Genomic DNA, 23,269 nt, shown 5'->3' with positions numbered 1-23,269 from the left:
AACATAAAATGAAATTACCCAATGATATCACAGTGTTATTGTAAAGTATCATAAAATCTATACTAAAGAAGAACATAACTGCTTCATTTGTTGATTTGTTGAAAACACTGCCATTTGCAGAACAGAAAAATTACCCATTTCCAAAATCAAAATATCTATAATAATATGACTTTTTCCATTTTTCCCTACCCAGGGTTTTGCCATATATATCAGACCTGTCCAAATCCGATCCCTTAGGAAAGAAAAGCCTTTGACTCCATTTGATTAAAGCAAATGGTTCTTTTACTAAGTGTTGGTTGCAGTAATGTCAAGCAAGCTCTGAAAGTTTTGTGCTCACTGGATGCAAAAATATGGTGTAGGTTTGCCCCAGCCCATCCCTCCCCCCTTCCCCTATGACCAGTCCATTTCCAGCCAACCGAAGCTCCCCAAGATGTTTGAAGGACTCTGAGATGTTTGGGGGTAATCCACATATTTCTCAGGGTGCCTAGCTATGGGATGCTGATACAAACAGGATCTGACTACTCTGGTCCTTCTCACCTGTCATCCCCCCTCCCAATTTTCTATCATGTACATACAAAACTTTATTCCCCTTTTATCTTTCCCCCTTTCATCCTCCCCCCTTCTCCCTTTCATCCTTCCCTCTCCCCTTCTTCTGTTTATGGCAGGATGCCTGTGAGATCCCTCAAGCCAAGCCAGGCAGATCTGACATTCAACCCCCTTGACAGAGATGTTAGTCCTGCAAAAGGAAAAAAAAAAAGAGGGGAGAGAGAAATACACAAAATTTCTCAATTAGCAATCAGTTAAATGTGGCTTATCTGGATATCGGTCATGGAATTTTTAAAGCAGTTTGGGGGCTTTAATATGTTGGAAGTTGACCCATTCAGTTTCTGAGGGGGAAAATCTTTTCAGACTACCAAATACTGAGTTTTTCCCTGATGTATGTGAGAATCCAAAATGTCTTTGACCTCAAAGTGCTGCTCTCCCTCGATCATAATGGGGTCGGGAGTGGTTGTGATTCGGGATGCAAGGAAGATGTGATTTCTGGTTTCAGTAAGCTACAGTGAAATACCTGGTGTACATGTCTGATCATTTTTGACAGCTCAAGTTCTACAGTTAATGGATTAATAATCCTTTTGATGGGGAAAGGTCCAATGTATTTCAGCCCCAATGTTTTTGATGGTTATCTAGATTGTAGGAATTTGGTAGAGAGATAGACCATGTCTCCCACCTTAAAGTCCTTTGGCTTGATGACTTTTTATCAGCCTGTTTTTTGTATGCTTCCATAGCTTCATCCAAAGTGGTGAACACCACCAGCCAGGTGTTCTGTAACTGGGCAACCCAATCTTTCAGTGATGCAGTCAATGGGATGGCCTAAGGTAATTCAGAGATAGATACAGTCTTGTCCTGTGGCCACTTTAAATGGAGGGAACCCAGTGCTACTGTGCATTGAATTATTGTAGGTGACCTCTGCAAAAGGGAGAAGGTCCATCCAATTATCCTGTTGGTAATTAATATAGCATCTGAGTTACTGTTCCAGGATGCCATTGTTCCATTCATACCCTCCATTAGTAGCCAGATGATGTGAGGAGTTGAGGCCTGAGTTGAGGCCCCAAACGTTTTAACAACTCCTACCAAAGCCGCAAAGTGAATTGCATTCCGTGATCTGAGATTATTCTTTCTGGAGCACCATGCAGCTGATAGATGTGCTGCATAGTTTAGCCAAACTGTTTGCTGAGGGGATTTTTTGACAGGGTATAAAGTCCACTTGCTTGGAGAACAGATCAGTTACCACTCAGATCAGGTATTCCCCCAGCTTTCAGGCAGTTCTACAATAAAGTCCATTGATATCTCTTTCCATGGGGCTTTGGGCTCTGCTAATGCCTGGAGAAGCCCAGGTATTTTCCCTTGTTGCCTGTTGGCAGAGGCACAAATGGGGCAGCTAGCCACATAGCTCTTTATATCCTTTTTCAGTGACGGCCACCAAAATTGCCACTTGATTAGGTGCAGGGTTTTTATGAAGCCAAAGTTCCCCGCCACTTTTGAATCATGGCTTTTTTGTAGAACCATTAAATGTTAGCTTTGTGGAATATATAGTTTAGCTACCACCCAAGCTAGACCATCTTGCATTGTACATTCTCCCTTGTGCATTTTGGAATTACTCATCCTCCTCCAAAGCTGCCTTTAGGGTGCCCTTTAAAACATCAGCTACTTGGGTTTTCATTTTGGCTTGTGCCCGGGTGGTGACTAGGGCCGCCAGTTGCTTGGAGGGGATAACTGGTTTAATCACATCTGGCTTTGAAATATTGTATTGCAGCAGCCTGGATAAAGCATCTGCTAGAAAGTTCATCCCCTCCCTGGGAGGTACCTTAATGTCAAGTTGAATTGGTTAAAGTACTGGACCCAGCGAGCCTGTTTGCGTGATAGTCTCTAGGCTTTTTTTAAAGGCTTCTAAATTTTTATGGTCAGTCCATAGTTCAAATGAGGTTTTCCCTCCTTCTAGAACAGCGGTTCTCAACCTGGGGGTCACGACCCCTTTGGGGGTCAAACGGCCATTTCACAGGGGTCGCCAAAGCCCTCTCTCGCTGCCCCCCCATGCCTTCACTTACCCTCACCCTCTGCCTCTGTTGGATCACCGGTCGCCGTTTGCTTACCCCGCCCACTCCCAATCTATTGCTGCCTCCGGAGGGAATTGTTTCCCTCCAATACTGGAGGGAAACAAACCGTTTAAATTCTTGCCGCGGGGCTTCAAAGGGCCGCCCTACAGCTGATCAGTGTTAAAACAAATGAGAAGACCGGTCCCTGCAAAAGTAGAAAAAAACAGACCCTTTCAGCTTCAGCATAGGTTAATTACCATAAATTGATTTGATCAGCCTCCAGACTCTCAGCTGTTTTGCTCTCAGCTGTTTTGCGAGGGCTCTGTTGCTAGCTGCAAAGAGAGGAGCAGATTTTTTTTCCCCTAGCTATGCTGAAAAACGAAACTGAAAGCAAAGCAGCAACGTGACAAAATGAGGCAGAGAGAGATTTCTTTTTTTTCTTTTTCCTCACCAAAAAAGGTAGGTGCAAAACTGCAAACAATGGGAAATTTAGAGCAAAAGAGGAGGTTCAAGATTTTAAAACACAAAGGAAAAAAGCTCTATTTAACTAGGGAATTGTAATAATTGAGATACTATTAATTGTATTTTGTGTTGAAAGCAGAAATGGTTAAGTTGTGGTTTGGAGGAATATATGGGGGGAATTATTTGGTTTTTTATTATTATTGGTAAATATAATTAATTGATTTGTAAGAAATTGGATTGCATGGAAATAATTGGAATATTCATGTTCATATTGATTGATATACAAAAAAGATAGTTATATAACTAATTGATTTATATTAAAATGTTGAATTTGTATTAAACAACTGTATTACATAATTACATAACTAACCAATGTGACGATGGATATAAAAATAGATGATAATCGGAAGGGGTATAATATAGAATAGAAGGGAAAAATTGAATTTGATTAAGATTAGAGATGAGGATGAAGGGTAATATTGGTTTTTTAAAAAAATAGATGAGGAATAAATATGGCAAAAAGAAAATATAGAAATTGTAAATTTAATTGAAATGACTAAACACTGGTTAAATTTGTGAACCGGCCAAATACTCTGTTCAAAGAAAATACATTGTATGTTTGTATGTGTGTTTCTAATTATTGTTATTTATTCATATTTGTTCTCTTTTATTCTTTAAAGTTTAACAATTCATTCTTTATCTTAATATCCTTATATTTGTTTGGGGTTGGCTTTCTTCCCTTTTATCTTTTTTATTGTACAGCAATCTTTCTCCTCAAACCTACCACCTCTCTCTTTTCTTTCCTTCTTACTTTCTCTTCCCCCACCTCTTCTTCTCCTTCCTACTTTCTCTTCCTTTCTCCTTCTCCTCTCTTCCTCCCTCTCTTACCCTCACTCCTACTCTAATTTCCCTTCCCTTCCTTCATCCCTCTCTATTGCTATATCCTTTTATGCATATGGACTACTCAGAGGGCTGAAAAAGTTATTTTTGACTGGTCCTCGCACTTTTGACCAGTCCTCAAACTTACGACTGTCCTCACATTTTACGTTTTTGCCCTATCTTGTCACCATGGTGAAGAGAAGCAGTTGTGAAATGAGTGACACGGTTGTTAAGAATGCTACAATGGGCATGATGACTAGTCATAAGTGCGAAGACCGGTCAAAAGTGCGAGGACCTGTCAGAAATCACTTTTTTTCAGCCCTCTGGGTAGTCCTTTTGTGCACATGGACTACTCAGAGGTCTGAAAAAGTTATTTTTGATTGGTCCTCGCACTTTTGACCAGTCCTCGAATTTACGACTGTCCTCACATTTTACGTTTTTTGCCCTATCTTATCACCATGGTGAAGAGAAGCAGTTGTGAAATGAGTGACATGGTTGTTAAGAATGCTGCACGGGCATAAATGTGAAGATGGTCATAAGTGTGAGGACCAGTCAAAAGTGCGAGGATCTGTCAGAAATGACTTTTTTCAGCCCTCTGAGTAGTTCCTATACACATAGCCATGGCCACCCGGTCACATGACCAACTAGCCATGCCCACCCAGTCACATGACCTCCAAGCCATGCCCACAAAATAAGCCACGCCCACAGAACTGATAGTAAAAAAATTTAGAATCCACCCCTGGTTGGGGGTCACCACAACATGAGGAACTGTATTAATGGGTCGCGGCATTAGGAAGGTTGAGAACCACTGTTCTAGAATATGCCTCCAAGTTAGGAGCACCCAGTGCACCATATAGGCTTCCTTCTCCCAGGCTCACCACCTCTGCTCCATCTCATTTAGCTTTTTAAAAACATAGGCATAGGGCTGCAGGACCCCTTGCTCATTTTCCTGTAAAAGCACTGTGCCCACTGCGACATCACTGGCATCAGCCTGAATGACTAAGGGGATGTTGGGGTCTGGGTGTTTTAGCACCGGTTCTGCTGCAAACAAGCTCTTAAGCTTTTCAAATGCAGCCTGGCATTCCATAGTTCATTTAAGCAGCTGGATGGATTTGGGTTTCCCTTCTCTTTTTGTCTTTATCAAGTTGGTGATGGGGAGGGCTATCTAGGCAAATGAGGGGATGAACTGGCGGTAAAAGTTCATAAATCCCAGGAAACTTCGTAGTTGCTTTTGGGTGTGGGGATGAGCCCATTCTAGAATTGCCCGTACCTTTTTGGGGTTATCTCTATCTCCTTGTGGGGGATGTGGTAGCCCAGATAGTTGATTTTACCCTGGTGGAATTCACATTTGGACAGTTTGGCATATAGTTTGGCTGCTCAAAGCTTCTTGAGTACAGCTCTAACTAGTTTTATGTGTTCTGCCATGGTCTTAATATACATTAAAATGTCATTCAGGTAAACTAACATTCCCTTATACAGGTGTTCATGTAGCACTTCATTTATTAGCTGCATAACACAGCAGGGGCCTCTTGTAGTCCAAAAGGGAGAACCTGGAACTGGAAGCATCCTAGGGGGCAATTGAAAGCTGATTTCCATTCATCCTCTGCTTTGATCCTGACTCGGTAGTATGCCTCCTGCAAATCCAAGACCTTTCCTTTGGCCAAATGGGCCAGCATGTCCTTCATAAGGGGAGTGAGTAAATGTTTTACACACACAACATTAAGTCCATTATAGTCAACACATAAACAAAGGGGCCCATCCTTCTTCTCCCTAAATAGTACCGGAGCAGCCACCCTCGGTTTGGTGGGTTGGATGAATCCAGGTTTTTGTCTATAAAAGCCTGCAATTCCTCCAATTCCCTAGGGATCATGTAATATAGTTTAGGTTTGGGTAGTTTGGCCCCCAGTAGGATTTCTATGGCACAGTCAGTTGGCTGGTGGGGTCTGACCCCTATTCACTGAAGACATCCAGTAAGTCCCAATACTCCTTGGGGATCCAAGAGTCACCAGGGGATTAATTTTTGGTGGCTACTCCAATCTCCCTTTTTAGTTTTGCCTGCTGCAGCTTCAAAGTAGGTTTTTGATGCCCCTTTCCCCTCCCCCTTCATAGCTGGCAAGCCAGATTTTTAGCAGCCCCCTCCTCCAGTTCACACAGGGTTTCCATTTCTGGAGCCAAGACAAGGTTCCTTTCCATTCCAGGGGCTACGATGAAGCTCATGGTCTCTGTGCGCGCGCCTATCCTCATCTCTATTGGTTCGGTAACAAATGTTGCTGCCCCTCTGCTACTGAGCCATCCAGCTGGCAAAAAACTATGGGCACTTTAAGCTGTTTGAGTCTCACATCCAGTTTCTTGACCAGGGCAGGGTTGATCAGGCATCTGGTGCACCCCAAGTCCAGTAAGGCTACTAGGCTCCCTTTTCGCTCCGAGGATTGAACCACCAGTTCTATCGAGATGGTCATTGGGTTGACCAGGCAATTTACCAAGGGATCATCATCGTAGTTTGACTCAACCGGGCTGCCCACTGGGTCAGTCAGAGTTCTCTCACCCTCTTTGGAGGACTCTACGACTTCCACTCTCTTCAGGACAGTTTCATGGGCTCACTGTTGTGGTTTCATTGGTTTTTGAGCAGGATCCTGAGTTGCCTTCTGGGCTGGGCATGCAGATCAGCAGTCAGCAGCTCGGTGCCCCTCCTTCCCACACCAGAAACAGCTAATGGATCAGCGGCAAGGGCTACTCACGCGCATGTGTTCTTTCTTTTCAAAGGGTGGGGGAATCTTCACCATCCATGGCTTGGCCGGTATCTAGATCAATCCAGGTGGATTTCCACTTCCTCTGCTAGGACATACCAGCCATGGAGGTTGGGTGGGGCACTTCTGGAAATGCAGGTGTTGTAGAATGCATCACATCTGATTAAGATGTCTTCTGGCCAGTCAGTCAGTTGGCAGGCCAGGTCCCGAAACTCCTGGATGCACCCAGCCATCCCCCTGTGCCCTTGGCTGATGGTTGCAATCTCTGGCTTTGCAATCAGCTAAAGGACCTTTCAAGCACTTCCAAAGTACAGCTATGAAGCAGTCAACGTTTCTCAGCTCCAGGGCATCATTGTTGTGGAGTTTGACCATCCATTCAGCTGTGGCCCCCTCTAATGCCATGATCACACATCATACCTTAGCCTCTTCGGTAGCTATTTCTAGACCATATTCTTGCATGTATGTCCAAATTTGTGCTAGGAAGAACCCCAAATGCTTGGAGTCTCCATTGAACTTTACTTTCAGGGCTGGTGTCTTGCATCCTCTTCACCTTGCTGGCACTGCTCCTGCAGCCAGTTCAGGCTAGGCTGTGGGGCTAGGCACTGGGATGGTTGCGGTTGCCAAGGAGCTCACTGCTGCTGCCCTTGCAGTGGCAGAGATACTTGCCCTCTCACTTGTCATGGCTGGAGTTGGCTGGTCAGTGGGATATGCCACCCAGGCTAGGGCTTCTTGAGCTTTGAGATTACCAAAAGCCCCCCCTCAGGAACGTTATGGCTTCCTCCAGCATTCAGTCCTCTTGCTCTGGCTCATCTGTGCTCGATTCTTCCTCCAGCTCCACTCAGGTCTCTCGCGGACGGCTGCCTCAGCCCCCACAGGTGAATGTCACTCCCATGGGTTTCTCTTCCCATTCTTCCTTTTTCTCAACCCTGAGGGACCATTGGGGTCTTTGTAGGTCATCCTCTCCCAGCCATCCAGATAGATCTAGCTCTCCAGGAGGGGGTTTCGAGGATGTTTCCCCCGAGGCTTCGATCTCTTCCTGGTCACTTCCGTGAGCTGACATTGTTCGCATGGTCCCCATGATAGAGGGTGTTTCCTCTCTGGGTTGACCACAACTGCAGAGCTGGCTTAATGTCAGACCTGCCCCAATCCGATCCCTTAGGAAAGAAAAGCCTTTGACTCCATTAAACCAAAGTGTTCTTTTACTAAGAGTGTTGGTTGCAGTAAATTCAAGCCAGCTCTGAAATCACCATGCTCGCTGGATGCAAAATAAGGTGTAGGTTTGCCCTCCTCCCCCTCCCCGAACACTCTGTTTCCAGCCAACCAGAGCTCGCCATGATGTTTTGAGTACTCTTGAGATGTTTGGGAGTAATCCTCATATTTCTCAGGGTACCTGGCCGTGGGATGCTGGTACAAACAGGATCTGGCTGCTTTGGTCCTTGTCACCTGTCATCCGCTCCCCTCCCCCATTTCCTATCATGTACACACAAAACTTTATTGCCCTTTCATCTTTCTCCCTCTCATCCTTCCGCCCCTCTCCTTTTTTTCTTTTGATGGCAGGATGCCTATGAGGCTCCCCAAGCTGAGCCAGGCATATCTGACAATATAATTTAGTATCACTTTAATATCTTAATGTTTATGTACATTGAAATACTATTCTAGAAGTCTATCAGACATTCACAAGACCATATCATATGGATCAGTGGACCCTCAAACTTTTTACAATCTCTGACCCAATCTTTAGTTGGTTTAATTCCTCTAGGAAAAAAAAATTGGGTGAGGGTTTACCCTTTTCCTTCGAAACATTGACAAACACCAAACAGGACACAGGATGGAGAGAAATTTTCAAGGATATCTATTTTGTAAGGAATAAACCCTCTCATCTGGCATTTGTACAAATTTGCTTATTGAGTGGGTGTCGAGCCTCGGTTGGGTCTCACCATCAATGGGGAGGATGATGAGGAGGGGGCGAGCTGCTGGACTCTCCAGGGGCGTGTCATCAGCTGTTTGAGAAGTCTTTACCACTCGCGCACAAAATGAAGCAAACGCTTTCATCGGAGATCGGGGGGGCGTGGAGTATGCAGATGATGCTGCCTTGTGATGTAACAGAGGCATGCTCCTCCTACAGGCCAGCTAGGGGAAGGAGGGATGATGTTGACTGTTTGATTGCAAATTGATTTATTGCGCTCCTCCTACAGGCCAGCTAGGGGAAGGAAGGGGTGATGTTAACTTTTTGATTGGAAATTGGTTTATTGCGCTCCTCCTACAGGCCAGCTAGGGGAAGGAGGGGTGATGTTAACTGTTTGATTGCCAATTGATTTATTGCTGCATATATAAAAGGCGCTACACTGCGATTGCGTGTAGCGCTAACTTTAAACCTTGTTTCCGGGTGTGCCTTTCTCCTGCCTGTGTTTGCTGTGCCGAACCTGATTAAAGAAATTGCAACCACTTTATTCCGTTCTGGTGGTGGCTTGTTTCCAGTGCAGTTGGGTGGACTAGCCGAGAGAAAGTTAGCACTCCACCACCCACCAATTTCAACTGCCTATGTTCCCTAGTTGTGGTCCAGTGAGAAAGGCTGTCAGAGATGGCAGAAGGGACGGCGCTAGGTGATTCGGAGTTGGAGGCCACTCGAGAGGCTGACGTGGAGGAGGTGGTTGTGGAAGAGGAGAAGCTACAAACCGTAACCCCTCACCAACCGGTGGTCAGACCCAAGTTGCGCCAGCTACGTGAGGAGGACTGTGTGGAGACAGCTGGTGCGCAGAGTCAAGGGCTAGACCCTTCAGGACAGGTTTCCGGTGGGGGCTGGTGGCCAAGTTCTACTCATACCGAGTCCCAATGGCCACCTACCCCCCCCCATTGGGTCCGTCATTTAGAGGTTGGCGGGAGACAACAAGGACAGACAACGAGGAGGCGGACTGGGGCTATGATACTACAGGTCCGGAACCCAATGCTATGGATGCCATAAGAGACCGGTTTGGAGAAGGAAGTTTCTGGGACGCCCCGTCTTGGCAACCCTGGGCCACTGGGGCGGAGCTGTTATAGGGCATGTCTTGGCAGGATGAGGGCCTTTCCAGGTCAGAAGTTCGGTTTCGCATTGCTAGCCCCAAACTCCGAAGGGAACAGGAAACAGGAAAAAGAAAGGGCCAGATCTAAGACCGGGACTACCACCTGCCTAAGAGGGAGGATAGCACCAGGGGTTCCGAACAACCACCGAACAGAAGAGAGGTAGGAGCTGGAAGGAGGGCACAACGTCCTGTGGGGGAACGGAGGCCCGTTGGAGACCTAAGGAGAGATGGGGAGAATAGACCGCCTGTACCACCCCCAGCATGGATCCCGGTTCCTGGGATGTGGGCACCACCTCCAATCTGGGGCCCTCCTGCACTGCAAGCCACCTTTGACAGGAGCCCAGACCGTGTGGCGTTATTCTTAAGCTAGGTGGTCAGTCATCTAGACCAGTATGGTCGCTGGTATCCATCACAATGGGCCATGGTGGTAGCCATTACGGCTGTGTTAACTGGCGATGCAGCAGATTGGGTGGCGGGATTACATCGCAACCATGCTAGAGAACTGGTGGACGTGGGTAGGTTCTTAGAAGCTCTCCGGTCGGCTTTTGAGGATGACTCCAGTGTACAAATCATGGAAGGAGATCTTGTGGCCCTCAAACAGCGGGGTGTTCCTGCAAAAGACTATGTACGTGATTTCCGGAAAATTGCTAGTCGTTTAAGGGACTGGCCCGAACGGATGCTAGTCCAGCAATTTTGGATGGGGTTGGACCATGAGTTATGTCAAGCCTGTGCGTACCGAGGCCTGGCTCCACGCCTAGCTGTTTGGTTTAAAGCCGCTATTGAACTGGACATTACCCTCCGGGAGTTTAGGCCTCGGTCGGAAGTTAATGTGGGACAGAGATGGGTTCCCACGGAAAGGGCCTCAGAAAAGCCGCCAACAATGCGGGTTCAAATACCTCTGCCCAGCGTCGTCCCACCTGAAAGGTCTCAGCGACCGGCGTTTCGTTGTTTTCGCTGCAATCAGGTAGGACACAGAGCGGCTGAATGCCCTGTACCTCCGTTACGAGTACAGACCCAAAAGCCGGCTATGGGGGTAGCGACCAGAGGTCGACCATGGCAGCCACAAGACCGTACACAAGCACTTCAAGGACCAAAGTCCATCGTAGACCATCAGGCTCGTGATATTACACCAACCACTGTGGTGGAGAAATTCCCGGTGGTATCGGGCAACAGTGATGACGACGAGCCAGAGGACCCTATGGTGAGCAAAACTGTGTTCCCTTTTGTCATACCTGTGGTGCTGAGGAATCCCCGAAGCACAACGGGTTTTCAGTATGGTGCTTTAATAGACACTGGATGTACCTGTTGTCTGGTGCGGAGAAGTGTGGTGGATACTCTGGGCTTACAGATAAAAAAGCTAAAAGTTCCTGTGAAGTTCGAACAGATGGACGGGTTGTTATTGGGGGGGGGGCGCCTGCTAACCACGTAACCGAACATTTGTTGTTGGCGATAGGTGAACATCAAGAGTCCATCCAGTTTATTGTGGTTGAAAAAATGATAGAACCAGTTATTCTGGGTCTCATGGTTAGATAAATGGCAGCCTCACATCTGGTGGGAGGGGGGTTATTGTAAGCTTAGAATCCCTTTGGGACCTGCTGTCCCATCCCCTGCTTCTTCAGTGGGACAGTCGAGTGAGGGACAGGACAATAGCTGTGCCTCCACAGAGGTGCCGCATACACCGGACTTTCCTATTGTTTACCAAGACCTTTCAGCCGTATTTAGTGAAGAGGAATGCAAAGTACTACCCCCCCCCCATTGGACTACGGATTGAGCTATCAAGTTAGTGCCTGGGGCTAAGTTACCGAAACCTCGAATGTATTCCATGACCCAACAAGAATTAACCGAGTTACGACAATATATCGACAAAAATTTAGCTAGAGGTTTCATCGTCCCTAGTAGATCTAGGATGGCCGCCCCAGTTTTCTTCAGGGAGAAGAAGGACGGCGGGGTTCGGTTATGTGTTGACTTCTGAGGTTTGAACAGAGTGTGTATAGAACATTTATACCCCCTTCCGCTTATGAAGGATTTGTTAGCTGCGCTATCTACAGGACGGGTCTTTACAAAACTCGATTTAAGGGAAGCGTACTACCGAGTACATATCAAACAGGGCGATGAATGGAAGACCACTTTCAACTGCCCTCTTGGTAGCTACCAATATAGAGTTATGCCGTTTGGACTTCAAGGCGCTCCAGCGGTGTTCATGCAGCTTATCAACGAAGTTTTGCATGAACATTTGTATAGAGGAGTTCTTGTTCATTTAGATGACATTCTAATATATACGCGCACCTTGGAAGAACACGTCGTGTTAGTCCGTCAGGTCTTAGAGAAGTTGTTAGCTGCTAAACTGTTTATAAAACTCTCGAAATGTGAGTTCCATAAATCAAAAATAGATTACCTCGGGTATAGGATCTCAAGCGACGGGATAGAAATGGATCCACGTAAAGTCCAAGCTATAGTTGAGTGGCAAGCGCCGAAAACCAGGAAACAACTCCAAAGTTTCCTTGGTTTCGCGAATTTCTATCGCCAATTCGTCCCCGCATTTGCTGCTATAGCACTACCGTTAAGAGACCTGTTACGCACTAAATCCACTGTGATAAAACCAAGACCAAACCAGTTATTGCAATGGACAGCTCAATGTCAAAGTGCGTTTGAACAGTTGAAATATCTTTTCACCAGAGAACCGGTACTTAAACACCCTGATCTGTCTCGTGAATTCATCGTTCAAGCCGATGCTAGTGATGTTGCTGTGGGAGCTGTGTTGCTGCAAAAAGATGAACAGGATAGGATACGCCCTTGTGCTTATACATCACGCAAATTAAACACTACAGAGTGAGGGTGGGCGATCTGGGAAAAGGAGGCCTTCGCTGTCCATTGGGCTCTACTTACGTGGCGTCACATCCTGGAAGGGGCTACTATCCCATTTGAAGTATGGACAGACCATAAAAATTTAGAGGCATTACAAACGCCTAGACGTCTGTCTCCAAAGCAACTACGCTGGGCACAATATTTCTGAAGATTCAATTTCAGGCTCAAATATGTGCCAGCAGGAAAGAACTTCCTCGCCGATGCACTTTCTCATGTGTCACAATATAACAGTAAGCGCGAGGAAGTAGTGGAATCTCTTATACCACCCATTGAGAGTGGGCATGCGGTTGCAGCAGTGTTACGGAAAGAAGAGTCCTTCTTAATGAATCTTCGGATAGCTATCAGCCAGGATACGTGATTAAATCAAAACCAAACGTCAATAGTCCTACGAGATGGATTAGGGTGGAATGGGGATCGTTTATACATTCCAGAACCGCTTCAGGCTACAGTCTTACGCCGGTGCCATGATGCCAAACCAGCAGGTCACTATGGTTTCCTTAAAACACTTCACCTGATTAGAAGTCAATTTTGGTGGCCACGAATGCGTGGTGAAATTGAACGTTACGTAAAAACGTGCCCAACATGCGCGGCAGCAAAACCATGGTCAGGGAAACCACTCGGTCGATTACAATCGGTGGCTGATCCTAGTCGTCCATGGGAGGAGGTGGTGATGGATTTTATAGTGGACCTTCCGCCCAGCAATGGACATACCGTTATTTGGACAGTAGTAGACTTATTTTCAAAGCAGGCGCATTTTATACCCTGTCGGAGTTTACCATCTGCCCGACGATTAACAGACATGTTTATACAACATATCTACCGCCTTCACGGGGTCCCGAAGCATATTATATCAGATCAGGGTGTCCAGTTCACCGCCAAGTTTTGGAGGTCTTTCATTCATAGGATAGGGTCTACTCAAGGATTAAGTTCAGCCTTCCATCCCAGTACAAATGGAGCAGCCGAACGGGCTAATGCCGCTGTGGAACGATATCTACGTTGCTACGTTTCGTATCAGCAAACTGATTGGTCCACCTTACTCCCGTTCGCTGAAGTCGCGTACAATAACATCAGCCACCCTAGCACGGGATTTTCTCCTTTCCAAATCATCTATGGAAGAGAATTCCCTGCCATACCTGAAGTAGAACCTCCAGCTACAGGTGTATCTACGCATTCCGGTTGGGCCGACAAGATCCGACAAACGTGGCCAGCGGTAAAAACGGCGCTTCAAAAAGCAGCAAATGAATACAAACTTTATGTCGACAAAAAAAGAGCCGACCCAAAACCGTTTTCTGTAGGGGATCACGTGTATCTATCAACCAAATACTTGAAATTACGATTATCTAGTAGGAAACTAGGTCCCAAATACATAGGTCCTTTTCCTATAACACGTGTGATCAACCCTGTCACTGTCATGCTTAAACTACCTTCACTGTTAGGAAAAATACATCCTGTTTTTCAGAGCAGCCTCCTTAAACCTGTCAAGGAGGAAAGACCCGCACATCAGACTGTTTCCCCGGGACCGAGTCATTCAGATCAATATGAGATAGATAAAGTGTTGGATTCACATCTACGTAGAGGCAGGTTACAGTACTTAGTACGGTGGAAGGGTTATCCACTTGCACAAGCGTCTTGGGTGGCAGCTCCAGACATTCATGCCGACCAGTTGCTCCGTCGGTATCATCGTAAATATCCAAATAAACCAAGTCCCAGTGGGTAGAACGGTTGCTATACTAACATCTTTATTTTGTTTCCTGCAGGTGGACTCCTGGTAGAGAGGAGCCGCCTGTCGAGCCTCGGTTGGGTCTCGCCATCAATGGGGAGGACGATGAGGAGGGGGCGAGCTGCTGGACTCTCCAGGGGCGTGTCATCAGCTGTTTGAGAAGTCTTTACCACTCGCGCACAAAACGAAGCAAACGCTTTCATTGGAGATCGGGGGGGCGTGGAGTATGCAGATGACGCTGCCTTGTGATGTAACAGAGGCACGCTCCTCTTACAGGCCAGCTAGGGGAAGGAGGGATGATGTTGACTGTTTGATTGCAAATTGATTTATTGCGTTCCTCCTACAGGCCAGCTAGGGGAAGGAGGGGGTGATGTTAACTGTTTGATTGCAAATTGGTTTATTGCGCTCCTCCTACAGGCCAGCTAGGGGAAGGAGGGGTGATGTTAACTGTTTGATTGCCAATTGATTTATTGCTGCGTATATAAAAGGCGCTACACTGCAATTGCATGTAGCTCTAACTTTAAACCTTGTTTCCGGCTTGTGCCTTTCTCCTGCCTGTGTTTGCTGTGCCGAACCTGATTAAAGAAATTGCAACCACTTTATTTCGTTCTGGTGGTGGCTTGTTTCCAGTGCAGTTGGGTGGACTAGCCGAGAGAGGTGAGCAAAGGAATTGTGTCTTGGTATCAGGTAACTAAATACCAATTAAACAATACCACTGCTGAGGAATTTTTGATTCAAGTTTTGAGAATACCCAATAATGTTATTCTATGCATAAATTCAGTTGGAATTCTTTATATCTAAGGTCTGGCCCCCCTTTGTGAAAACTTGCCCAGTGGGACAGCAAATAAACCCGGAGATGTTGTGACAGCCATGAATGGAAAAACGATTCAGGTATGTTTTAAAATGCTTGCTCAGCACAGGTTTTAATAAAATAACATGAGGTTGGGTTGGACCTGAAGTTTCATCTAGTAACATAATTTCTAGCTAAACAAATAAACTTTGAATCAACAGTTGCTCGCAAAAGCCCCATGGAAAGGCCTAGAGGCCAACCTTGCTAACATTTCTAATCCTCGTTGAAGGTCATCAGAGTTGAGGGAATGTTAGCAATCTCATATTTAACAGAACAATTACATACTCCTAATGTGGTCCTGTGCTGGCTGGGAAATTCTGGGAGTTGTATCCACATATCTTAAAGCTGCCTAGATTGAAAAACATTGGTTTAGACTATTTATATTAATCATTAGTCTTTCAGGATTGCAATACCATTGCACTAATAAAAGAATTGCAGTCTTTCATATTTGCCAGTCTAGATAGGGGATTCCTCCTGATTACCCTACAAAATGTGGTGCAGGAGGTAGCTGCTACAGAGAGGAAATGGTGGAAAGGCATGTCTTAGTGGCAAATAAAATATTTTCACAAATATTATATTCTTTTGAGCTTTGTTTGATTCTATTGTATCCATTATTTGATAATAGTAATTTTATTTACTTCGGGTTTAGAGTTATAATACATTAAATTTTACAGTTTTAAACTGTAGTATTGCCCCCCCCCCCCAAAAAAAAATTAGCTATTGATGATATAGGCAAGCTTTTTAACCCATGCTGTTATGTAATTTTCTCTTGCTGATTTTCTGATTGCTTCATAAAAGATTGACAATACAGATGCAGAGGGAAGATTGGTGTTGGCTGATGCTCTTCACTATGCACACCGTTTTAATCCAAGGGCAATTTTAGATGCTGCAACATTAACAGGTAGCCCTTTTTTATTTGTCTGAAGCTTCTATATTCCATATTCCCAAAATATTAGGAATACTATGAAAAGTGCCCCTTCCTATGCAGAATATTTTAATAATGTGATGTCTTGCAGACCCTCCAAATTGCATGGAGAGGATTTGTATTGTCTTAAAGCATAATGGATTTTTTTCTTTTTTACTACTTAGAGCCCCCACTCCCCCCCGAAGAATAGGTTACATATTCAGATACAAAAGTATAAGCTTTGATGTTTAAAATAATGTTGACCATAGCACTATTCTGATTACTGGGAGAGGATTATTTTAAATAAAGATTCAGCTTTTCATCAAGGTTGTGCACTTAAGCAGTTCATTGTGAGTAATTGAAGCAATTAAAAGCAAAGCAAAACAAAAACAGGTGCCGATATTGCAGATAATAAAAAGGTTGAAACATCAAAAGTAAATGGAAAACCATCTGAATAAAATTATCTTTGCTTGGCAATAAACACTAAAAAAGAGTTGGATGGATCAAACAAACTTTTCATAGGACACTTCCAACAAGTGGGGTGGAACTGCATAACAATATCTCTTGTGCATCTGATAGTAATGCTGGTGTGCAGGAAAATGATCCACTTTCTTAGAACATAGAACAAATGTATTGAATTTTAAACATTTTCTATATATTATAACCTTGCAAATAAAAGAACAAAGATATTTTTAGTAATGTGAATATAAATTGTTAGCTGATGAGCAATTTGCTAGTTGACATGGAAAAATGGCTGGATAATCTGTATTTTATAAACTTTATAGGTGCCATGGATGTAGCATTAGGATCAGCAGCTACTGGAGTTTTTACAAATTCACAGAAGCTGTGGCATCACCTGTATGAGGTAAGTGATGCTACTAATAATTGATTTCAAGATACGTTTTGATTTAGAGCATGGGTATCAAACTTGATCTCATCATGTGATGTATCGTGACGTATCATGACTTTTTTACCTTTGGAGAGCCAGGGTAGGCATGGCCTGTGTGTGACACATCTGGCCTGCAGGCCACCAGTTTGACACCCCTGAATTAGAGGGTTTTTAAGAAAAGATTCAACCCTTTTTATTGAGAATCCAAGTCATGACTATTGGCTACGAAAGCTACAGTAGTGGCCAAAATTGTGGAAACCTTTTGGGAAAAGTGTACTTTTGAGGTTTGATGGCTAATAACACCACTGTTTTGAGTTTCAAGATAATCATATTCCACTGCTGGAATGCCCTGGAAATAACACAGACTTTAACCCAATTGAAAATCTATGGAGCTGACTAAAGAAACTTGTTAGTCAGAAGCAACCCAGCAATAAAACCCAGTTAATAGAAGCAATCATTCAATCTTGGTTTCACATTATAACAGCTGCAGAACTAAAAGACTTGGTTCACTCCATGGGAAGACATTGTAAGGCCATAATTCATGCTAAAGGTTACCCAACTAAATATTAACTGACGTGATAATTTTTGTATATCTCATTTTTTCTATGGTGATAACTTTTGTATATCTCGTTTTTTCTGTTTCACTTTTGTTCTTTATACTGTAACTGCTATTCTAATAGCAAATCCTTCATAAAAGTTATTGCATTACATTCTTGACTAAAGTATCTTTCCATTGATATATAATTTTATGGTACTACTCCAAAAAAAGGTGGTGTTATTAGCTAGTTTTAGAAAATACACTTTTCCCAAAAGGTTTCCACAATTTTGGCCACTACTGTAAACACAAAACCTTGGCTTTGGAATTGATAATACTTTTGTGAACTAGTGATAATCTTCTCACCTTGTTTTCAACATTCCTAGAGGCTTCTGTCTATTCTGCTACCTAAAGTAAGCCACCTGGAGACAAACAAACAACACAGCAATGCAACTGAATATATTTGATCCTGCCTCTAATATTTATCAGACAGAAAACAGAAGAGAACTAAGTTTGGATTTATTAATTGTTAACTGTGAAAATGGAAAACAGTATTTTTGATGTTCCTAATTATTTCAACAATTTATGTTATAAATTTCTAAAATACTGTCAGACTGATCTTGTCAATACAGCACCTATGTAGCCAGGATACATATTTTCTGTAGGTGGCAGATGAAATAGGCAACCAAGTTCTTTAGCCAAGTGAAAGTTTCAAGAGTCATACCCTTTGATCAGGCATGGATGTCGGACATGATCTGAAAGCAGGCATGAGAAGTGGCTTAGTTTGCAATGAGAACAAATGATTTAGTTGGATAAAGCAAAGATTAAAGAATATCAAGATAATGTCTCAAAGAGAAGAAATGAGCATTGGAAGGGTAAAAGTGTTCAGTTTAAGCAACTATAAAATGATGCACAAAATCCTCAACTTCATTTATAAATTTAATAAATAATAACTTCATAGATACACTGTCAGGCCTGAGCTTGTAGGGATCTTGATGCAGATAGTTTAATATTGCCCGAATCTGGGATTGCTATGAAAAAGGCAGGTTGGTTGTGAAAGTCATTAGGAAGAAAATTGAAAGTGTCAGTCCCACCTTTCCATGCCAATTCCTGAGATCAGTTCTGTTTTATTATTCTGAAGCAATATATATTTTTTTTTAAAAAAGGGATTTTGGTAGAAGAGTGAAACTTAGAACTTAATATCTGTATTTCATAGTCTCTACTTCAGCTTAAGTCTAGCTATTGGGCTCAACCATTATAAGCAAACTAAAGACGGTAGAGAAATGTATGGAAATTTGATATCTGAATAGATTCTTTTCTCTACACTGACAGGCTAGCATTCTGACGGGGGATCGAGTTTGGAGAATGCCTCTCTTCGAACATTACACAAAGCAAATGACAGACTGCCACCTAGCAGATATCAATAACATTGGAAAATATAGGTAACATTGCTAAGCTGAAATGAAATGCTGCTGCTATGCTTTATGTTCATATTACTTTTTCCAGTGCCTACAGAGAACTTGGGCAAATAGGAGTTAAAGGAGGGACCTACCTGAAAATATTTCAGATCTCAGATCTTGTTTATTTGGGCAAAGATCCAATAGAACAACAAGCTATGGCCAAGTTCATGAGGGTATGACTAGGCAGAGGAAGCATAATTGGACCTTCCACTTTGCTGAGGACAACAGACACTCGTTTGCTCAGAGAAAATTCTTCACTAATTTGCTTCAGCTTTTTGTTGTGATGCAGAAATGGATTGTTGTTTTTCTGAATTCAACCAATGGAGAATTTTGTTGAAGAACAAAATTATAAAGAAATAATAATGCAACTATGCTACTCCTTCTGTAAGTGTTATTTTTCTAAGTAAGTGTGACTCCACATGAGTCCAGGAAAATGTGCCAAAGACAAGTAGAGAGACAGTGCTTGTACCAGATTAAACACTGCACATTTCTTTTGGCTTTTGTTTGTATCAAGTTGAAATCATAGCTTAGAGTCTGATTTCTGGTTATGTGAATCAAGGTTTGGTGTAGTATCAAATCATGTTTTCGCTTTCATAGCCTCCCCCTGGAAGAAAATATACAGACACTCTCAAAAGAACATTCATCAATAGTTTCTAAAAAAAGAGGCACAACCCAGCATTCCTTCAACAGGAAGAAATGTATTGCAGACTTCCCTAGGGGGGAAAAAGGTTAATATTGATAATAGGAGATTCAATTCTTAGGGGAATAGAAACTATAGTCTGCAGACCAAGCACTCAATCTAGGGAGGTATATGGTCTCCTTGGAGCAAAGATGTAACTGAGTACCTTACTAAAGTAATCAACCCACGGATTATTACCCCTTTCTTCTCCTACTTGTGGGGACCAATGACACAACAATGAATCTGAAAAAAATAACAAGAGATTACAAACAGCTAGGGAAGAAAGTTAAAGAATTAGGAGCACAAGTGGTGTTTTCCTCTATACTTCCAACAAAAGGCCAACATCCAATGAGGGAGCAAAAGATTTTAGAAACTGGCTTAAAAATCTGGTGTCAACAGAACTTTGGCTTCTTAGAGCATGGTCTGCATTACCTAGATCAGGGTCAGCAACCTGTGGCTCCAGAGCCGCATGCGGCTCTTTGGGCCTTCTGCTATGGCTCCCTGTCAGGTGATCCCACCACTGGCTGCCCCCCCACCCTCCCCCCCCAGTCACTCCTTGCGTGGCCTGAGAAGGTAAGGGCGACAGTGTGGGATAGAGAAGCGGCCAGGGCAGAGACAGGGAGATACAGAGAGAGGCGGAGAGAGAGAGACATAAAGAGATACAGAGAGAGGGGGGAAAGGGGGAGAGAGAGAGGGAGGGGAGAGAGAGATGTCAAAAGGATTTTGTGGTTCCGGTGTTTTTTAACAACTGGTTCTCTGCCCTAATGACTGGCTGGGTAGCCATGGCTGGGGGGGGGGGTTCATGTGACTGGTGGAAGTGAGTGACATTGAGTTGGCCATACCTACCCAGGTTTTGTGGCTCCCGGTGTTTTCTTTTCTGTGGGAAATGGGTCCAAATGGCTCTTTGAGTGTTTAAGGTTGCAGACCCCTAACCTAGATCAAGGGCTAATTGCAAGGGATGGACTGGACCTCATAAGAACTGGAAACAATATATTCAGAAAATGACTGGCTCATCTTATCCAAAGGGCTTTAAACTAAAATTGAGGGGGAAGGGGGGGCAATTTTCATGACCTATAGAACCTAATTCTAAGGAAAAGCCACTAGATAATCAAAGGGCAGAAGGAAGTAAGAGAAAAAAAAAGAAAAAAGAAAAACATAATGAAGTAGAGTGTGATGGAAAGGATGGAAATCCCAGCTACAGAGTAGGAGATATAAGAAACATACCCAAGACCACTAAAGGATTGAAATGCTTACACACTGATGTTCAAAGTTTAGGGAACAAACAGGATGAACTTGAAATATTAGTACATGAAGGCAGATATGATATAGTTGCCATTAATGAAACTTGGTGGGATGAAACAGATGACTGGAATGTACTGATAGAAGGATACAAACTGTAAGAGAATGCCTATCTGACCTTGATGAATATAAATCACCAGGACCTGAGAGATTACATCCCAGAGTTCTGAAGGAGCTGACAGATGTTATCTCAGAACCATTGTATATCTTAAAAAAATCTTGGAGCACTGGGAAACTACCAGAGTTTTGGAAAAGAACTGATGTGGTTCCCACCTTCAAAAAAAAGAAGAAAAACAAAACTACAGACCTATCAGCCTAACACTAATACCTGGGAAGATACTGGGGAAAAATAAATTTAAAAACTAGATCTGTGAACATATAGAAACAAAAAAAGTTATAATAGCCAGCACAGGTTTGTTAAAAACAGATCATGCCAAACCAATCTTATTTCATTCTTTAACAAAGTGACTAAACTTTATCTTTCTCCCATCAGGTCTGGTGGTGCATGCACAGCTGCTGCATTCCTGAAAGAATTTGTGACTGCTCCTCACTGGGCTCATTTAGATATTGCTGGTGTAATGGAAAATAAAGATGAGGTTCCATATCTGCGAAAAGGCATGGCGGGAAGGCCAACACGTACCCTGGTTGAGTTTATTACTCGACTGGCCCTAGACAAGCAAAGCTTCTAGAAAGCAGCTTTGTGAGGATCACCACTGGCTTTAAAAATGGTTAATTTGAACTTGGAATCAGCCAGTGTACAGATAAAATTCGAAAGGGCCATCCATCTTTTACTTTAATTTTGGGAGGCTACTTTGAAATGATCCAAGTGATAGACTATAAATTCATTCCATAGAATTCTACTAAATCACATTCACTTGTTATAATCTTCATTTCAGAAGCCTGTCCTATATTTGGTATTCAAAGAGTGATCAGTCTAAACCAACAGGAGTTATAATATGGATTGAATAATAGATACACAGCTATTACATATAATAAATATATCATCTGACACTTCTGGCTGTTGAGGTTTTTGTCTTTTGCAGAATATGCCTTCCAAAAGGATTTGTTTCATAGATGGTTGGGCAGAATATTAAAAAGAGGCGAAGCCTTATGCCAGCATGAATAAGGCTCCCATTTCTGCATGCCAGCTGGTGAAATTTGAATTTTATAGAGGATGCTATATAAGTGTTGGAAGAAATCTCCTTCTAGGTTCTGCTCCAAGTGGGGAAAAAGACACTGGAAACATGGAGACTGCTTGGAAAGATGGTTTAATGGTGGACAGGATCACATGGCTTGAGTTCCTGAACAGAAAAGGGCGGAATACAGCGAGTCCAAGGGTTTTTATGCTCTTTCTGGCTTTGCATTTCGTGGGCCCCCGAAAGAGTATCCTGATTGGTTGTCAGACTCCAAGGGGGTGGGGGTCTTAGCTAGCCTTGCTGGCTGATGGTCACATGTGCTTCCCAGGTCACATGCTTCCCAGGTCACATGTGGTGAGTTTCTGCCTCTATTGTGAGGGCTAATCCTATCTTTGTTGGATCTTTGGCAATTCCTACTATGGCTCTGCCTGAAGAAGGTAGATCTTTGTTATGTAGAATAGACTGGCCCAAGCCTTAATGGCCCATTGACAAAGGGTGGGGGCAGGAAGATGGGAGCTGCTTCAAAACATGCTTATCCATTTCTCATCCAAGGAAATATAATATTCTGCCTTTTTCATATTTCCTAAAATATTTCACTCTTCCAGGAAAGGGGTGGGTACTAACTTCCTACATAAGGATATGACTTGTCCTACAATGGGGTTTTGGTGAAAAATGAGCTTTGTGGAAAACAGCCCTGTGCTTCTAATGGGTGCTGGAAGGACTTGGCAGTCCATCATTCCTAGCAGGAGAGTGTGTACTGGGGGTCAGCAACATGCAGCTTTAGAGCTGCATGCGGCTCTTTGGACCCTCTCCTGCAGCTCCCTGTCAGATGATCCCACCACTGCGTGGCCCCTCCCCTCCCCGTCACTCCTTGCCTGCCCTGAGAAGAGAAGGGTGACTCCGATGGATTGAGACTTGCTCCATATTCCAGAGTGGGAGCGAAGCACCCCTCTACTTGCTTCTTTTTCCGGCCCTTGTTGGTGCTGTATGCATCTTAGCCGCTGGGGGAGATGCGCCGAGACACTGGCTGGGCTGCCTGGTTGCAGATGCTCCATGTCATAATGGGCTCCAGGAGGAAGAGGAGGAGGGGATGCCGTCTCCCCCATTGTGCAACGCACTAAGTTTAAGTGCAAGTGCAGCAAGGAGTCATGGAGGTGGCGGGAGGAATATGGGGAGTCACACGACTTT

At 43.9% G+C, this 23,269-nt stretch overlaps 1 protein-coding gene across 3 annotated transcripts in view; it reads left to right on the top strand.

Moving 5' to 3' along the window:
* LAP3 (leucine aminopeptidase 3) overlaps positions 1-21,956 on the top strand; it is a 98,851-nt gene extending 76,895 nt beyond the window's left edge. For 2 of the 3 annotated variants that reach the window (XM_034442756.3, XM_087874866.1), the window contains exons 9-13: positions 15,132-15,220; positions 15,978-16,080; positions 16,869-16,948; positions 18,840-18,949; positions 21,439-21,956. In XM_034442756.3, coding sequence (XP_034298647.3) covers positions 15,132-15,220; positions 15,978-16,080; positions 16,869-16,948; positions 18,840-18,949; positions 21,439-21,634 — 578 coding nt within the window. In that variant the 3' untranslated portion in view covers positions 21,635-21,956. Of the gene's footprint in view, positions 1-14,914; positions 14,987-15,131; positions 15,221-15,977; positions 16,081-16,868; positions 16,949-18,839; positions 18,950-21,438 lie in introns of all 3 variants that reach the window. The other variant, XM_087874865.1, reaches the window with a different exon arrangement.
* Positions 21,957-23,269: the final 1,313 nt, after the last annotated feature.

Source organism: Pantherophis guttatus, chromosome 8 (assembly GCF_059756535.1).
Source record: "Pantherophis guttatus breed Tessera chromosome 8, ASM5975653v1, whole genome shotgun sequence".
NCBI classification, from domain to species: domain Eukaryota; kingdom Metazoa; phylum Chordata; class Lepidosauria; order Squamata; family Colubridae; genus Pantherophis; species Pantherophis guttatus.
The sequence above is the reverse complement of the archived record's forward strand: the minus strand, read 5'-3'. Positions and strand labels throughout refer to the sequence as shown.